Here is a 17632-nt window from a genome sequence, read left to right on the forward strand (position 1 = left end):
ATCCAGAGGTGTCAAACATATTAAGAAAGTGTCATCTTTATCATTCTCTGTGCCAGGAGAGAGCTGTAGCAGCAATCATAGTTTGCAGGCAGGTTTCTATAGATCAGAAAACAAGCACATTATAGCCCCACCCCTGCACGCTTTGTGTCCTTTTCTCCTGTCAGAGGAGCTGCCAGACACTATTTTCATAGGCTCTCTAGCAAAATAGTGAGCCACCCAAGCACTAGGGTATCCCTTTCTTTCTCCTGGTAAAGAAAAAGCTCAACCTACCTGTAAGAGTTACTGGTCCCAGGATGTGTGAGCTTCAGAGCTCAGTGAAGTTTTGGATCAAGTCTGTGGTCACCAGATGTAGTTGACTCAGTCAGTTGCTGTCATAATAAGTTTAAGACTTCTGTAATATAGAATCCCTCCAGTTAATGCCAGGAGAAAAAGCAACAGATACTTGATCTTTAATATAGGAGTTCAGTTGTAGAGTACATGCAAAAGGTCCCATATTCAGTCCCGGTATCTCCAGGTAGTACAAGGAGAAACTCCTGTCTGAAACCATGGAGAGCCACTTGCAGTCATTGTCAACAATACTACACTAGATGGATGAGTGTTTGGGTGGGACCCCTAAACAGAGAGCCTCTGCCAATATCAACTGATCTCAGGCCCTATGATTGGCAGGGGAGGCAGGAAATGGCAAAAGCTCTCCATTATTTCAGGTAAGGATCTCTCCCAGTTCTACCAGGAGATGCTGGGGATTGAACCTGGGATCTTTTGCATGCAAAGCATGTTCTCTTTTCTGCTGCTGAGCTATAGGCCTTACCATTAAAAAGTTTCTTATGTTCCTTTCTTAACTGAACCATCATACCTACTTCTGAGATTTGGATGTGGCTAACTACTTGTTGCCCTTGTGCTGCTTCAGTATTAAGTCTCTTCAGATTATTTGGTGTTTTTTTTAAAGCTGCCACTTAAATACTGACATATGTGTTGAGCTTTAATGGAATGCAGAGTCTGCAGAGAAAAGCTCCTTATTTTGGCTGTAGCCTTAAATGAGAACACAATGCATTTGTTATATATAATTGTTAGAAGAGGATATTTAAGGTTTTCTCTCCCACAGAGATATGTATGGGTGTGTGAGGGTGGGGGTGGGGAGAGGGAGAGGGAGAGAGAAGGAGGGTGCATCAGTTTAAGAAGTTACTTTGGAGACTGCCTAAAGGAGAAAAACAATAGGATTTTATTTTTGTTTGTATATGTGTAAATGAAGAAGCAAGTAGCCCAACTACAGCCAACCTCTTGGCAAGTATGCTACAAGTTGATTCCACTGTATAAGACAACACCTCTAATAATTTGCATGAGATTACAGTAATACGTTTAACATACAGTCTTGTGGCACCTTAAAGTTGAAGAAATTTTTTCTGACGTAAGTTTCTGTGGACTTACTTGTCTTAAAGATGCAACAGAACTCTGTTTTTGTTTTAAGAGACTAATACTGGACTAATACTCCACTGGACATGGAACAAATTATACATAATTGCAATTTAAAATAATCAGCACTCAAATACACCACAAGAAAAGCAAGAAAACAGAAATAGTTTTTCCTTATGTTGGGTCAGATCGGATAGTAAATAGTCCCTGTAGATCAATGTAACAAAGGTTCTCAAATCCAGTTTCATTGATGCTAACTAGATACTGAAAATTGAAGCTAGAGCCTGATTGTATTCAAAGTCTGAACATGGTGAAGCCACTTGGCATTCTTGTTTGCTGTAGAGATTGTTAGAGCAATTTTATCTAAAGCAGAGATGGGGAATCTGAGGCTCTCCAGATACTGGGTTGCAACTATGTGTCATCCCTGACCATTGGTCATGCTGGCAAGGGCAAATGGAGTTGGAGTCCAGGTCCATGGGGTCACAAAGAGTCAGACACGACTAAACGACTAAACAACCACAACATATAGACAACCTCAGGTTCTCCATCCCTAGTGTATGGATAACTTTCATAAATAAATAGCATTACACTGAGAATTTTGATACATTGTTTGCTAGACTCTAGCATTTGTACTTCTTTGGATGTGCATATGATTGGCTTAATGAAAGTTGAAGATTTAGAGAGGCAATCCTATTGGTTCCTCCCTCCTTCAGAGAGAGTGTAACCCCATCAAGAGCAGGCATCCTCCTATCCATCCAGTCTAGGGAACCACGCACTAACAGTGCCTCAGTCTTAAAGGCAAGCATGTTTTTTAAATGCTTGAAGACAAGAATGGAAATGCTTCTCCAGACTAATTTGTGCCCATTCCTTTAAAAACTTATGCTTAAAGCCAGTGTTAGAAACTGAGATATGAAACATAGGAGCCAAATGGCACCTTTAACGAAAGCTCATACCAATGACAAACTTAGTTGGTCTCTAAGGTGCTGCTGGAAGGATTTTTTAAAATTTTGTTTCGACCTTTAACCTAGGTTATAGGTGCAACAACGAAATGTCTAGGCACACTTTTTATAACAAGAATACAAAGCTGAAAATGAATGAACTGCAACTCAAATCTTATATTCATTTCCCACATGGTCTAGTCCTCATCTGAAGACTGAAAAAAACAAATACATGCTTCCTCTGCCCCCCCCCCAATATTCTTAAGAGGGTCTCTTCTCCAGTCTTCAGAGAGTAGATGGAAGTGGGGAGGCAGAAAAAGGTCCTCCTTTCCTTCCAATCTGCAGCTTTAATCTGAAATTTTAGGCACAGTACCGCGCTCAGAGCTCAGAAACTGCTCATGCTAATGAAATTCCTTGTCATAAAACGCCTAGAACAATGGGAGTTTTGAACGCTGCTTAAAGCCTAGGAAATAAGTTGATGGGTGAATCAAATTCACATGTCTAATTTTAACCTGGAGATGTGCACTCTCAATGTGTCATGTTGTTTGGATACTCAGCTATTCATTTCTTTAATATATAGATGAAAATGACACGAAGGAAACTTGAGGCAACTTATCTATCTTGGTGCTCAGTGCCCAAAGAAGCATTTACATGTTTACATAATTACATACAGCTAAACAAGCAAAATAACTGACTACAAAAAAAGGCAACAACTAAAACTGTACCCATTACCTCTTGAAATTAAGTGCAAATCTAATATGTATTGAATACATAGGTAAGACATTGGGGGTATGTGTTATTTTTGGTTAGTGCATGAAAGTTAGTGTTAAATAGTTTTTATGTGTTTGGCTCTACAATGATATATTTCACCACTAAATATATATTTAATCTACAACACATTGTGTATTTGTGCACCTGTAGTTTCAAGCAGGCCCATGCAGAGATTTTTGGAGGCCAGGGGCAGGAGTCTTGTTAGAATAAAGTTATCAACTCAAACGAAAAAAGCAGATGGTCCCTGACAGGGCCTCCTGGCTGGCTTAGACCTCAGAGGCCTGGGGCAAGTGTACCTGGCTGCACCTCCCTACGTGGACCTGCTTACAAGTGAATGAAAAATCAAGAAAATTGTTATTTTTTAGACATGCAGTTACTAAAATAGGCTTTGGAATTAGTGAAACAGTTTTTTTTAATTGCAGGCATAGAGAGTTGCACTTCTTTATAGGCCTGCAGGATGAGTAATCTCAAGCAGTACTGATTAAGTTGTTGTAAAAGAAATGGTCATAATTGCTGTTACACGACTAATTATAGTGATTTGCTTGTGACACATAACATGAACTCTGCAGAAAAGAATGTTAAAATGTAAAAGGCTTGACTGCCCTTGTATCAGTGTCCCTGAAAGAGAGCCAGTGTTGTGTAGTGGTTAAGAGTGGTAGACTCGTAATATGGGGAACCGGTTTTGCGTCTCTGCTCCTCCATGTGCAGCTGTTGGGTGACCTTGGGCTAGTCACACTTCTCTGAAGTCTCTCAGCCTCACTCACCTCACAGAGTGTTTGTTGTTGGGGGAGGAAGGGAAAGGAGAATGTTAGCCACTTTTGAGACCCCTTTGGGTAGTGATAAAGCGGGATATCAAATCCAAACTCCTCCTCCTCTTCTTCCTCCTCCTCCCCCTCCTCTTCTTCTTCTTCTTCTTCTTCTTCTTCTTCTTCTTCTTCTTCTTCTTCTTCTTCTTCTTCTTCTTCATGTTATTCTAACAGTGCAGAACATGCAGTACATTTAACCTCTAATATATTCTAAAATACTGAAAAAGTTTCTTAGTGTAAGCTTCCAATGTAATCTTTTTTAAAATAGTTAAGCTGTTTTTTCCATAATTTGATTGATTTGTTTGATTTAGAATTTCTCCAATTAGGTTTTGCTGTGAATTTTTGTACTCTGGATAAAGACGGTTGAATCACAGCAAGTAAGCTGTTTAAATGTAGGAACTCATTTTGGATTAACCTCTGTGGCATAGATCCCTTTAATGTTTAGGCATATTCTCCCCTTACCTACACAAGTTCTGATGGGAAAGAAGACTTTTCTGTCCACAGCCATCAACAAGTACCCCCAAATATCTCTGTTTAGGACTGCACCATGCCAGCTAGGCTGTGAGCATGCTGAAGTTGCCCTGTGGTATCAATGTGTTACAATCTACAAATGTTTTGCCTGCTTCTAGAATCGGTCCCTGCCTGTGTTCTTTCATGATGGCTCAGGTGAACATGAATTGAGCTCTCTAAGACTTGTAAACCTATCTATGGCCATGTGGTATGCTTTTGCATTACAGCTGTTGTTAAATAACACAATTAGAGATGTGGAATACACTGCTTTGTTTCTTGAAGAGGAAGAATCTTTTCACACAGGTATGGGCCTCTCCCACTGTTGATGAGTAATCCACATTCTTAAGAGGCTGGAACATCTCCCCTACAAAGAAAAGTTACAACATTTGGGTCTTTTTAGTATGGAACCTGATAAAAGATTCAGGACAGGCAAAAGGATGTAGTTAGTGCTTCATGTAGTGCAGGAGTGGGGGACCTTTGGCCCTCCATATGTTGCTTTAAAATAAATGCTGGAAAATTCACGAAGGAGAAGACTATTGGTGGTTCCTGATCACAATAGCTGTTCACTACCTCCTGTATCAGAGACTGTATGCCTCTGAATACCAGTTGCTTGAGAGCATGTGAGAGAGTGTTGTTGTGTGGTGTAGTGGTTAAGAGCTATAGACTCGTAATCTGGGGAACCGGGTTCGCGTCTCCGCTCCTCCACATGTGCAGCTTCAGTTTCAGTTCCCTGACAGCAGTCACGAAATTAAAAGACGCCTGCTTCTTGGGAGAAAAGCAATGACAAACCTAGACAGCATCTTAAAAAGCAGAGACATCACCTTGCCGACAAAGGTCCGTATAGTTAAAGCTATGGTTTCCCCAGTAGTGATGTATGGAAGTGAGAGCTGGACCATAAAGAAGGCTGATCGCCGAAGAGTTGATGCTTTTGAATTATGGTGCTGGCGGAGACTCTTGAGAGTCCCATGGACTGCAAGAAGATCAAACCTATCCATTCTGAAGGAAATCAGCCCTGAGTGCTCCCTGGAAGGACAGATCCTGAAGCTGAGGCTCCAATACTTTGGCCACCTCATGAGAAGAGAAGACTCCCTGAAAAAGACGCTGATGTTGTGAAATATTGAGGGCACAAGGAGAAGGGGACGACAGAGGACAAGATGGTTGGACAGTGTTCTCGAAGCCACCAACATAAGTCTGACCAAACTGCGGGAGGCAGTGGAAGACAGGAGTGCCTGGCGTGCTCTGATCCATGGGGTCACAAAGAGTCGGGCACGACTAAACAACAACAACAACAACATTATTTCATCTTTGCAAAATTGACTTGCCTCCTTCCATTTGGCCTCCACGGGTCATGTAATCCTGACATTGGTTCTAAATGCATTTGGCAAATTCAGGACCTCGTACCTCTCAATGTAGTGAAGCAGCATAATTGCTCATACTTAGAGGAGGCTTTCTATTAAGTTTCTGCATGAGTCACTGTTCTAGGCATGGCTCCTTCTAGTTCGGTGATAATCCCAGAACAGTGAGTCATGTTGAAATGTGTAATGACAGTTCCACTGATGGTGTATAATTCTTGCTCTTAACTATCTATAATGAATGGGCCACCAGCTGTTGATGAATTGCAATTTAATCATTCGTCAATATTTGCTATGCCGGCTGGGGCAGATATAGGATGTAGTCCAACAACATGTATGGAGAGCAACAAGTTGTCCACCCCTTCTCTAAAACATAATATTTTCTTAGGGTGCAAGTGTAAAGTGTTCTAATTCTAGGAGAGGGGGAAAGAAGTGGCTCTGCCATCAGTAGTTTTGTGAAGAACTGGGCCAAATATAGAAAAAAGTTTAAACACAACATTTATTCTAGCTATTGTAGGTATTAGATTAGATGTTGGAGGTAAAAATGATTATAGTGATGAACACAGTCTAAACCTTGCACCTCCAAATAACTACACAGCTCGTTTCAGGAACTGTTCATGCTGAAAATTTTCTTGCTTACAAGTATAGGTAAAGGTAAAGGGACACCTGACCATTCGGTCCAGTTGTGACCGACTCTGGGGTTGCGGCGCTCATCTCGCGTTATTGGCTGAGGGAGCCGGCGTACAGCTTCCAGGTCATGTGGCCAGCATGACAAAGCTGCTTCTGGCAAACCAGAGCAGCGCACGGAAACGCCGTTTACCTTCCCGCTGTAGTGGTACCTATTTATCTACTTGCACTTTGATGTTCTTTCAAACTGCTAGGTTGGCAGGAGCTGGGACCGAGCACCCCGTCACGGGGATTCGAACCGCTGACCTTCTGATCGGCAAGCCCTAGGCTCTGTGGTTTAACCCCCAGCGCCACCCGTGTCCCATGCTTACAAGTATACAGGGATGCTAAATTGAGTACATTTTGAACTGCCATGAAAGAGGTGGCTAAATTCTTGTTTATGAAGTTGGAGGTTGCGAAATGCATTTGCATTTTAAGTAGTAATGAACTTGGAAGCTGTAAATGTAGATGGGAGTTTACAACTTACAGGGTGGCCGAGTTCTTTTAGTAATTTAAAGACTTTCAGATGTTATCTGTGTCAACACCTAATTGCAATATTTAAAGCACATTTCCCAGTAAAATGTAATTGGTTTGCACCCGATTAAGAACGTCATCATGCATTGAAAGCTACTATCACTGGCAAAGTTGTATGGCTCCTGTCTTTTGTTAAAAAAAACAGCTAGGACAAGATATTCTTAATTCTGCGTCCCCAAACATTGAAAACATCAATAAAACATGTAACCAACCTCCTGATTACAAATGCCTGATGTTGCATAACCCTGTAGCAGAATTCTAGATCTCCTGCCTCTCTCAAAGTGATGACTCTTATTATTTGCACTTTGGAACAGTTCATGAGCAGCTTGTAAGTCATTAAAGTATTTTAGTTGCCATCCTTCTTCTGCCTGTTGTTTTTGGGAAGTTTTGTTTAACGTAGTTTAAATAAATTTAATTGCTGTATTAACAAAACTTTAGAAGTAGCACTAGAATCTTTTGTCTGTTCTTTGTCTCAAAGTATCATGTCAGTTGCTCTGTTCCTCCTGTAGATGTCTAATTTTTTATGTGCTAGATAGTGGGCATTGCCTAGGATAGCTAGAAACAAGGAGCTACATCAAAAGTAGCTAGACGTACCAGCAAGCACTTAAACAATGCATTTTTAATTATTTTTGTATTTGGCAAGTGTTAAATCTGCAGAATGTCCGAAAGTTTAATTCCAGAGTGCCAGCTAGCATTACTGTATTGAACAGTGTGTGCTTGGCATTTCACAAAACACAAAAAAGGTTCTTGTTTAAAGAAGCTTATAGTTCAGCAACATTCACCTCAAAATAATTTAGTCTTCAATATGCATATAATTGTCATTGCCTTTTAATTCTGATATCTCAGCAAAAATGCAGAATTCTAGTGAAATCTGAAAAAAGAATCTTAAATAACTGGCACAGGGGGTAGAAGGAAAAGGTATCATGAGCAAATGACAAGTGCTATCCCAGAACAGATAATTCCAGTTTTGTCACTTAGGAGTGAAATGCAGTCAATGCTTTTAACTACTTCAAAGAATCATTGAAAACTAGGCGGGCCGTTGTTGTTTTTTCCTACTCAGAACTTGTTGAAATAGAAGTACTGGGTATTTCATTTAATATGTATATTCTACTTCGAAGTGTGCATTGAGCAGAGCTGTGATTTAGGGAAAATTCCCTGCTCACAAGTACTGCAGATAAATGCCTACAGCCTTACAAGATCAGCTGCCAACCAAAACACACTATAGGAGAGTGAATGTTTCTATTGTGAAATCCTGGCATACTTTTCTCCATGGGCCCCAGGACCATTCGATTTCACTCAGGGGAACTGTGGAGAAAAAGCTTAATGAGAAATTCAGAACTCCTGGTGCTGAAAAGTCAAATGTAGGACTAGAATATGTAAAGCATACTTGTTTCTAGAACGCATTCATAAGGAAAAATGTAGTTGCCACAGGCATTTTTTAGTAAGTTTTCCAATAGTTTTATATTTGCAGTGGTGAGAGGATTTTTGAGACGATACCTCTGGCCATCGAATAGAACAAGAGGTTTTCTGTTGATCAATTGACTGGGGCTTTTAAAACAGGTTTAACAAACAAACAGTTGTATTGTCAAAGAATGTTTTGCTTTTGTTTTTTTAAAAAAGGCATTAACATTATGGGAGCAAAGAAGATAATCACCAACAGGTTAGATAGCTACGTTAATTACAAAAACCAAATAGCTGTTACTGAGAAACTATGACATTAACAGGACTCAGGGTAGTGTTCATGGATCTCCCACTGTCCTGTTAGTTTAATAGTTGGGGGTAAAAAAATATATGGTATAGGTTAGGTTGAGCATGTGATTGCTGAATAAGTAATGGCTGAGTAAAGGTTTAAATGCAAGTGTCCCTGTTCCTAGCTGTCAGAGGTGCTGATGTGGCTACTCTAGAGTAACGACTCCTCGCAGCATAGTCCTTTTAGACTTTTATTAAGTGCTGGTTATTTACAGTGCTCAGAGCGATCTATATACATGCTTACGGTGAGGTGTCAGTACCTCCGAATGGAGATTGGCGCGTTTTCTTCCAGCAAAGAAGCTTTGGGAGACCCAGCCTCTTCCCCCTACGTTTTCGGCGCAATTCCGGAGTTGGGGGAATTGGCCTTCCCCCCGGGCTCCCCCCTTCCTGTCCCACCTGGGTCATGGGCTCCGCAACCTTGCCTGAGCCTCGGACACCATTTCCTGATTCTCCACTGGAGGCAGAGCTCTCCCTGCTCTCCCCAGCGCTTGGGGATGGGCTGGAACTTAAGATGGGAGGGACTTCCCTGTATCCCTTGTCCCTCACACTAGCCTTATACTCAATCCTCTCCGTCAGGGGTCAGCAACCTTTCTCAGCTGTGGGCCAGTCCACCGTCCCTCAGACCATGTGGTGGGCCGGACTATATTTTTTTGGGGGGGGGGAGGGAAATGAACGAATTCCTATGCCCCACAAATAACCCAGAGATCCATTTTAAATAAAAGGACACATTCTACTTATGTAAAAACATGCTGATTCCCGGACCGTCCGTGGGCCGGATTGAGAAGGCGATTGGGCCGCATCCAGCCCCTGGGCCTTAGGTTGCCTACCCCTGCTCTACGTCAGTGGTTTCCAATTAGGAATCCCATACCTTCCCCCCAACTAATTTTTTGTAATTTTTGTGCACTTTTTCAATACATTGGCCAAAATATATTTGAAATCACACCATGATAACAATTTTGACCCAGCAATATATTGCTTCTCGCGCGAGGGAGAGCAGGGAAACCGGTTTCAAGGCACCGCTCATCTGAACTGCCTTCCCTCACGTTGAGGGAGACCAGGGCAGCTGATCGCCCTCACTTCAAGGCACTGTGGCACTACCGTCCCCTGGCACTGAGGTGAAGCAGTGTTTCTCAGTCAGCAAGAAAGCAGCAGCAGCCACAGTGGATGTGCATCTTCGCTGGCTGTCACTGCTGGCTGCCCCATGGATGAAAGCTTGATGCACCCCCTTCCCCTCCAACTCAAACCATGTGGTGGAGGTGACTCTACTTTCTCTCCTCCCCCCACCCATTTAATCTCCGCAGCTGCTCCTTCCCTCATCCTCACGCCTGAAATCTCCTATTTCAGACATCATGATAATATCAGAATACAGTGGAACCTCGGTTTATGAACACCTCGGTTTATGAATTTTTGGTTTACGAACGCCGCGGACCCATCTGGAACGGATTAATTCATTTTCCATTACTTTCAATGGGAAAGTTCGCTTCAGTTTATGAATGTTTCAGTTTATGAACAGACTTCCGGAACCAATTACACCCATGCTTCAGGTTAAGTTCGCTTCAGGTTGAGTACTCCGTGGACCCGTCTGGAACGGATTAATCCACTTTCCATTACTTTCAATGGGAAAGTTCGCTTCAGTTTATGAACGCTTCAGTTTAAGTACTCCGCGGACCGTCTGGAACAGATTAATCCACTTTCCATTACTTTCAATGGGAAAGTTCGCTTCAGTTTTTGAACGCTTCAGTTAATGAACAGACTTCCGGAACCAATTGTGTTCATAAACTGAGGTACCACTGTATTGCGATGTTTAGCTGCTGATATATCACAATGTTGCAAGCCAGATATCGCTCAGCCTTAGTCTGTTTTTTAGTATAGCTAAAACCCTTTGCTTATTAGGGGCTACCCACATTTTGTTCAAAAATTTGCTTTGCAGAGGTAACTACCATAGAGTTATCAAAATAGGGGGTCCAAGGCTTGGCTTTTGAAAAAGAGGGGATGCTCTGTAATCAGCTAATTGTGAACCTTTGCTCTAGGTAGTAATAACTGCTGAGTCTTTGAATGCTAGAGGCTGTGCTTCCTCTTGCTATCAGAGGACAGTACAGTGAAAAAGAAAAGGTCAGCTGACATCCAAACAGTGACATTCTTGGCATATTTGATAATATTTGATTAGTATCAAATAGATTGTCAGTTATCCAGTTTGATTATGTGATGCTTCCTGGAGTTATCTAATTTGTATGGACAACAGTATTTCAACTGTTCTACAGTATGTTTTTTGCTGTTCACTTTGAAAGAGTCCATTTTTAAAAATAAGTAATCGATATCCTTGTGTTCTCAAAATAGTTTATGAGATATGCTTATTTTTATCTGTAAATATAAAGTCAGAAGTCTAATTTAATAAAAATATGCAAAGCATCTGCAAGCAGTCAAATGACACATGGTTCTACTGTTTGCATCTGGTGTAAATCCAAGAAGTACCCTTGGACAGATGACTGTCTCCAATATGGCGTCAGAAAGTGGTGGGAAACTAATTTAAGCTCATTCATCTGGTAGTGCTGTCATTTTCCAGTAATGTATACCAAGCTTTTGTACTGGGAAAAACATTTGTATCCAGAAGTGTTGTAATGCTTTAGTTACAGAGTGCTATAGTCTCAGTAATCCTAAAACCAAATTTCCAAGATAGCAAGAATGAAGAATGTTTAAAGTAGTTCCCATAAATACTCATAAAAAATTCAGTCAGAAATATGAATAAAAGAGTCCCACTCTTTAGATATAAAGAAATTTAATTGAGCTAAATATTTTTACCTGCACATTCCTCAACTTATCCTGTATTATGTCCCCACTTCAGTCAAGTTGAGGGAATATATTTTAGATTTCACTCAAAATGTTTTTCAGTTGGTTAACTTTGGACCTGCAGTTTCATAATAGAACACTAACATTTCTAAAGAAGATCTATTGAAGCTTGACAATCACCCCAGTTAAGCTAAGGAAATCTACTATTTTAAATGATCTTGCATGTGCTTATAACTGACTATGCATATTTGAACGCTCTTGTAAATTATCTAGCATGAAATATACAACACAGGATGTGGTTTATTGCTGAAAACATTACAATAATTTGCTTTTAGTAATCATAAGAAGCATTGTTGCCTAGCTAGCAACATATGTGTTTTGAAATACATTGAAAAGAAAATATTGCTTTGAGTTGCATTCTATTCAAATGCTTGACAGAATGGCATTTCCATCCACGTTCTTGTTATACTGTACTTTTACAGCTTGTTCATATGTGACTAGAGAAGCTTTAGGGTCAAAGTATATTGTTGTTAATTTGCTAGTGTATTAAACTTTAGGTGGAGTATAATCTAGTTAGTCCCCTTGCACTCATGGAAGGAGTTTTCACCCAGCAGATACCAGATTGTGAAGGTGCAGATTAAATTTGGCCGCTTATGAGCTGGAAGTCTCCCATTCTAGATGCAGACTGAAGGGTATAAAGCAACACAAAAGTCAAAGGCTTTTATAATCTTAGATTCTAGTTCAGGCATCCCCAAACTTCGGCCCTCCAGATGTTTTGGACTACAATTCCCATCATCCCTGACCACTGGTCCTGTTAGCTAGGGATCATGGGAGTTGTAGGCCAAAACATCTGGAGGGCCGCAGTTTGGGGGTGCCTGTTCTAGTTGTTGTTGGGTTTTTTAAAAAATGCATGTTTCATTGTTTTCTGCTGGTAACATATACATACTAAAGATATGCATGCATCTTTGGTTAGATTTTCTTTATTTATAAAAAATGTTTACTGGTATATACCATTATGTCATTTTTTAAAAAAACAAAGCAGTTTAGAACAATAAAACTTAAAACTCTACAATATAAACCATATTAAAAAGTTAAAAACAGACATCAGTTAACCATTGTGGAAAGATCTATTCAAATTGCCTATGTGGGCCTGGCAGAATAGAACATTTTCAGCATGCATTTAAAAGTTGTCACAAAAGGTACCTGCTGAATCACTATTGGCAGAGTATTCTGCCAATGATAAGGAGTGATGGAAGTTGTAATCCAACAACACTTGGAGGCCACCCTGTTTGATAACCCTGTCATCAAATGTTTGTTGAATAATGTGGTCTTACTACTTTGATGAAGCTACATCTAAGTCTAAGAAGCATTGCCATCCAAATTGGTATTTGTAAATTATATGGAATGTGTGTTAATGTTTTCTGTATTAAAGTGACAGACCATATATTCCCACAGATGGAATGTATATGTACACCCCACCCTTCTAATGTTTATTCATTACTTAGGACAGCTTGCCACAGTTAAGGTCATCTATAGAATACAATAACACTTAATAAAATAGCCATTTAAAGTACAGTGGTCCCTCGACTTACAAATTACTTGACATCTGAGGTTTTCGACTTACGAACGGGACAAATGACTGCACGCTTACGAATTTTTCTACATCCAAATGGAAACCGTTGCCGGTTTTAAATGCGGTTTCTTCGACTTACGAATTTTAAATGCGGTTTTTTCTGACTTACGAATTTTTTCGAATATTTTTTTCCTATCGGAAACCACTTTTCGACTTACGCACTTTTCAACCTACGAATATGCATTCGGAATGGATTAAGTTCGTAAGTTGAGGGACCACTGTACAAGAGAGACAAACGGAGCAGATAAAATGGTCAGTAGATAGAAACATTATCTACTTCATTGAAGCAGAAGCATACTGAAACAAAAAAAGTCTGAACTATCCAACAAAAATAACAAGGGGGAGTCCAGCTGAATCTGAAATCATAGACAAGAAATATCTTGGAAGTAGGGGCATGATCTAAATCCTTTATAAGCTCAGTTAGAATGTAAGGCCGGGACGCGGGTGGCACTGTGGGTTAAACCACAGGGTCTAGGGCTTGCCGATTGGAAGGTTGGCAGTTTGAATCCCCGCCATGGGGTGAGCTCCCGTTGCTTGGTCCCAGCTCCTGCCAACCTAGCAGTTTGAAAGCAAGTACGTAGATAAATAGGTACTGCTCCGGTGGAAAGGTAAATGGCGTTTCTATGCGCTGCTCTGGTTCGCCAGAAGCGGCTTAGTCATGCTGGCCACATGACCCAGAAACTGTACGCCGGCTCCCTCGGCCAGTAAAGCGAGATGAGCACCACAACCCCAGAGTCATCCGCGACTGGACCTAATGGTCAGGGGTCCCTTTATGTTTAGAATGGAAGGCCACCACCTCTACAGCAGTAAAGATCAGCCTTGTTACACAAACTTTCTACATAGGATAGCTGAATGAGGTCCACAAATGCTTTCCTGATCACCTTCTTGATCTTCACTGTTCTGTTATGCAATCAAAAGTCTGTGGTGCGACTGAAACATCAACATAGGATACATCCTTATTCTAAAAGAGAGGTGGGAACCTCAAGCCCAGCTGCTGAATGACCCTCCAACCCCACCATGTATGTGGCCCTTGGAACTCTCCATGGGCTGCAACCCTCACCAGTCTTCCTCCATACCCTCCTTGAGGCAGGTGGGTGTATTTAGAAACCCCTGGCTTCTGTGTGGCTGGGAGGTATCTCATTGTACAAAGGTTAAGAGGCATTTCTATTGCTCTACCCACTTTTGCCTTTGACCACACATACCTTTGTGTCTAGGTTTGCCCAACATTCTCCTAAAATATGATCCCTATATTCTCCCCCCCCCAACTTAGGGCTAGGAAATTATTTTTCCTAAGACAATCCATTGCAAGCCTAACTATGACCATAATAAGAGGAGGCAAGAGTTACAACCATGCGCCCAATTTTTGTTGTAAGTGTAGAGCTTGTCCTTTTCTGGTTTTGGTATCTTTGAGCAAGATCCCCAAAGTGGGGATACTTCTTCTGGCCTTCAGTTACTATTGCTTCTACACTAACCCTCTTTCTCCTGGTCCAGTCTAAATAGCTAGCATGAGAGAGTGGACAAGGTTTAGTGTAGATAGCTCCTCTTCCTCTTGTCACTGCTTGCTTCCTTAGAGAGAACTGGTGGCTATGCAGCAACAGCAAGGAGGAGCAGAACTTGACCAGAAAGCTTGCTGAGGCAATAACCTTGGCAGGGGTTTGATGACATGGACTCCTGACAGCAAACATAGGGTAGAACACACATTCTGCTTCCACCAGTTGTCTTCAAAGCTCAAGAGATGTTTCTCTAACATAAATCAAGGCAAGGAAGGTGTGACTTCCAGTGGCTAAGAAGTGGGCAGGAAGGTCAACTGTTAATCCTTCTCTTTCTGGGTGCTTTTTTCTTCTTTCCCTAGCAAGGGCTCCTAGACCTAGACTGTGCTTCCATCTGGATGGGAGTTTGGGGGATTGCAGTTAAGTGAATAGTGAATGGCTTCTTTGCTGGCAGTCTCAGCCTGCTTTAAAGTGGAAAACATATAGCTGAGTTTTGCAGACAGGCAGTGGAGATGGAATTGGTAGGCCTGCCCTGAAATGTAATAGCAATGCAAGATGCACTGAGCAGGGCTATTAAATGGAACAGAATGGTGTAGCAGCAGGTGGGAAATTCATTTTGCTCGGTGGTGGGAGACAGGAGGACTAATTTGCTAACTTTATTACTAGCATTAATATTCTACCTTTCTAGAAAAATTGAAGTTGGTAGAAGAGGTGAGAGTAGGACTACCTTAGCATAATGCTGCTTTTCTTTTATTTGTTGCCTAACATGTAATGCATTTGTTTGGATGTATTAATAATGAATTCATTCTTGTTTGCTTCAATTCTAGGAGTTTGCAGCACTTACTAAAGAACTTAATGTTTGCAGAGAACAACTCCTTGAAAGGGAAGAAGAAATTGCAGAACTGAAAGCAGAACGAAATAATACAAGGGTTAGTTTATTATTTGATATCATTTTGTTGCTATTGCATGCAATGTTGCTCTTGACATTGCTTTTTAAATTAAAGGGGGAAGTGAACAGATAGAACCTTTAGCTATGCTCTTACCTTTCTGAATATGGTGCTTCTGTGTGACGTGTATGTTTGGGATGTGCAAGTCTCAAAGAAATGAATGAATGAATAAATAAATATCTAAATATATAAATTATATAAATATACAACCATCAAATCAAAATGAGATAAGCCATATATTGCACTAATAGGGCAATGTGTATAACAAGTAAGATGTTATATGCAAGCTGTATTAAGCTAAAAATGCTGCAAACCAGGAAGTTAGCAAATGAATTGTGAGTATGTATGTGGAAGAGGAGGTATAACAGCCCAGTGTTATTGCCTGGTGTTACATGCAAACCAACCCAGTACAGTGGTACCTTGGAAGTCGAATGGAATCCGTTCCGGAAGTCTGTTTGATTTCCAAAACATTCGGAAATCAAGGCGCTGCTTCCAATTGGCTGCAGGAAGCTCCAGCCAATCGGAAGCTGCAGAAGCCACGTTGGACGTTCGGGTTCCAAAGAACGTTCGCAAACCGGAACCCTCACTTCCGGGTATGCAGCGTTCAGGAGCCAAAACGTTTGACTCACAAGGCGTTCAGGATCCAAGGTACAACTGTATGAATTTATGCTGGAAAATGTAGTAGAGCGGCTCATGGGTGCATGCCTACTACGTGTGCGCGGATGGATGTCTTTCTTTTGTACCTACATATTCCGCACAGTGAATTTTGGTGTTAATGCAGCAAATATGACTCCTGTATGATAAAGTATGAATTTGTCCTTACCAGTCAAATGCATTTTTCTGAATGCTGAACTTAAGAGTTTCAGAATGAAATTATAATCATAAATTGCCACCAGGTATGATTTCTTGCCAGTATTGCCCATCGTAAGTTTTGGATAGAACATTATTAGCTAAACGTACAGTTTTGCTGAGTTCTGGAAATCCCCATGAGTGCAACCAAAAGCTTGCATGTTTGGACTGGTTGCTCTTGGAGATCTCATCATCTTTACTCCTCCAGGCATAGTTTTGAGAATCAGCTTGAATTTATATCGGGTAGTCAGTGCCAGTAGCTGATTACTTGCCATTGAACCTTTCTAGTTATTCAGGATTAACCCACTTACATTTCAGTATGGTAATAATAGTATAATTAGAGCATTTGTTATTCAACTGTGTAAAGAATCTGGGAAGTAGTTTTTGAAAGTGGCATTGGATTTCCTTTATAAAGCTGAATGAGATATACCACTGCTCAAGATCTTAGGAATCATCTTTTGACCTCTTGGGTAAATCATCCATTTTGTCATTCTTTATTTCATCAAATTTGGGCAATACCACACCAACAAATTTAGCAGCAAGACAGAGCCATCCCAAAACACAGTAGCAGTTCCTGTCTGTTTGGGGAATTTCCCAGTATTCAGGAGCATATTTGTAAACTAAAAGGGAGTAGGAATAAAAAACCCATGTGGCCTAACAGGGAGCTATTCTCAGTGGCTTCTGCAACTTCTGGAATGTTGTGTGTGTGTGTGTGTGTGTGTGTGTGTGTGTGTTGGTGGGAGGATATAGTACAGGCATAGGTAACCTTGGCTCTCCAGATGTTTTGGAACTACAACTTCCATGATCCCTAGCTAACAGGGCCAGTGGTCAGGGATCATGGGAGTTTTGCAGATAAGAGGTAAATGACTTCTTTGAACCAGGTTGGGGAAGGCTGTCCAGCAACAGCTGAATGACCATGGGTTAGCCAGTTTTACATAGGAGCTTAAATTCTCATAATGCTGAACTCTTTATCCTTTGTGAAAAACACATGCATAACAATTCTGCTTAATACAATTATAAAAGATGGTCAAATTTGCTGTTATCACTAGTTAAGTAACTTATTGGATCTCAGCTAAAAACACTGCAGGTGATTTATCCTTCTATAGGAGACTTCTGCAATTAACTTGCCATGGAACTGGGACCTCTGCAAGGAGGAAACAGCTGGGGAGTGCAGTTCTTAGGAAAGGCTA

At 40.9% G+C, this 17632-nt stretch overlaps 1 protein-coding gene across 6 annotated transcripts in view; it reads left to right on the forward strand.

Annotated features, from left to right (window-relative positions):
• The window catches only part of PPFIA1 (PPFI scaffold protein A1), a 58644-nt gene that overhangs the window by 3619 nt on the left and 37393 nt on the right, over positions 1 to 17632 (forward strand). For all 6 annotated transcript variants that reach the window (XM_035116917.3, XM_035116926.3, XM_035116962.3 and 3 more), the window contains exon 3: positions 15474 to 15575. In XM_035116917.3, coding sequence (XP_034972808.1) covers positions 15474 to 15575 — 102 coding nt within the window. The remainder of the gene's footprint in view (positions 1 to 15473; positions 15576 to 17632) is intronic.

This window comes from Zootoca vivipara, chromosome 1 (assembly GCF_965207765.1).
Source record: "Zootoca vivipara chromosome 1, rZooViv2.hap1.1, whole genome shotgun sequence".
NCBI lineage: Eukaryota > Metazoa > Chordata > Lepidosauria > Squamata > Lacertidae > Zootoca > Zootoca vivipara.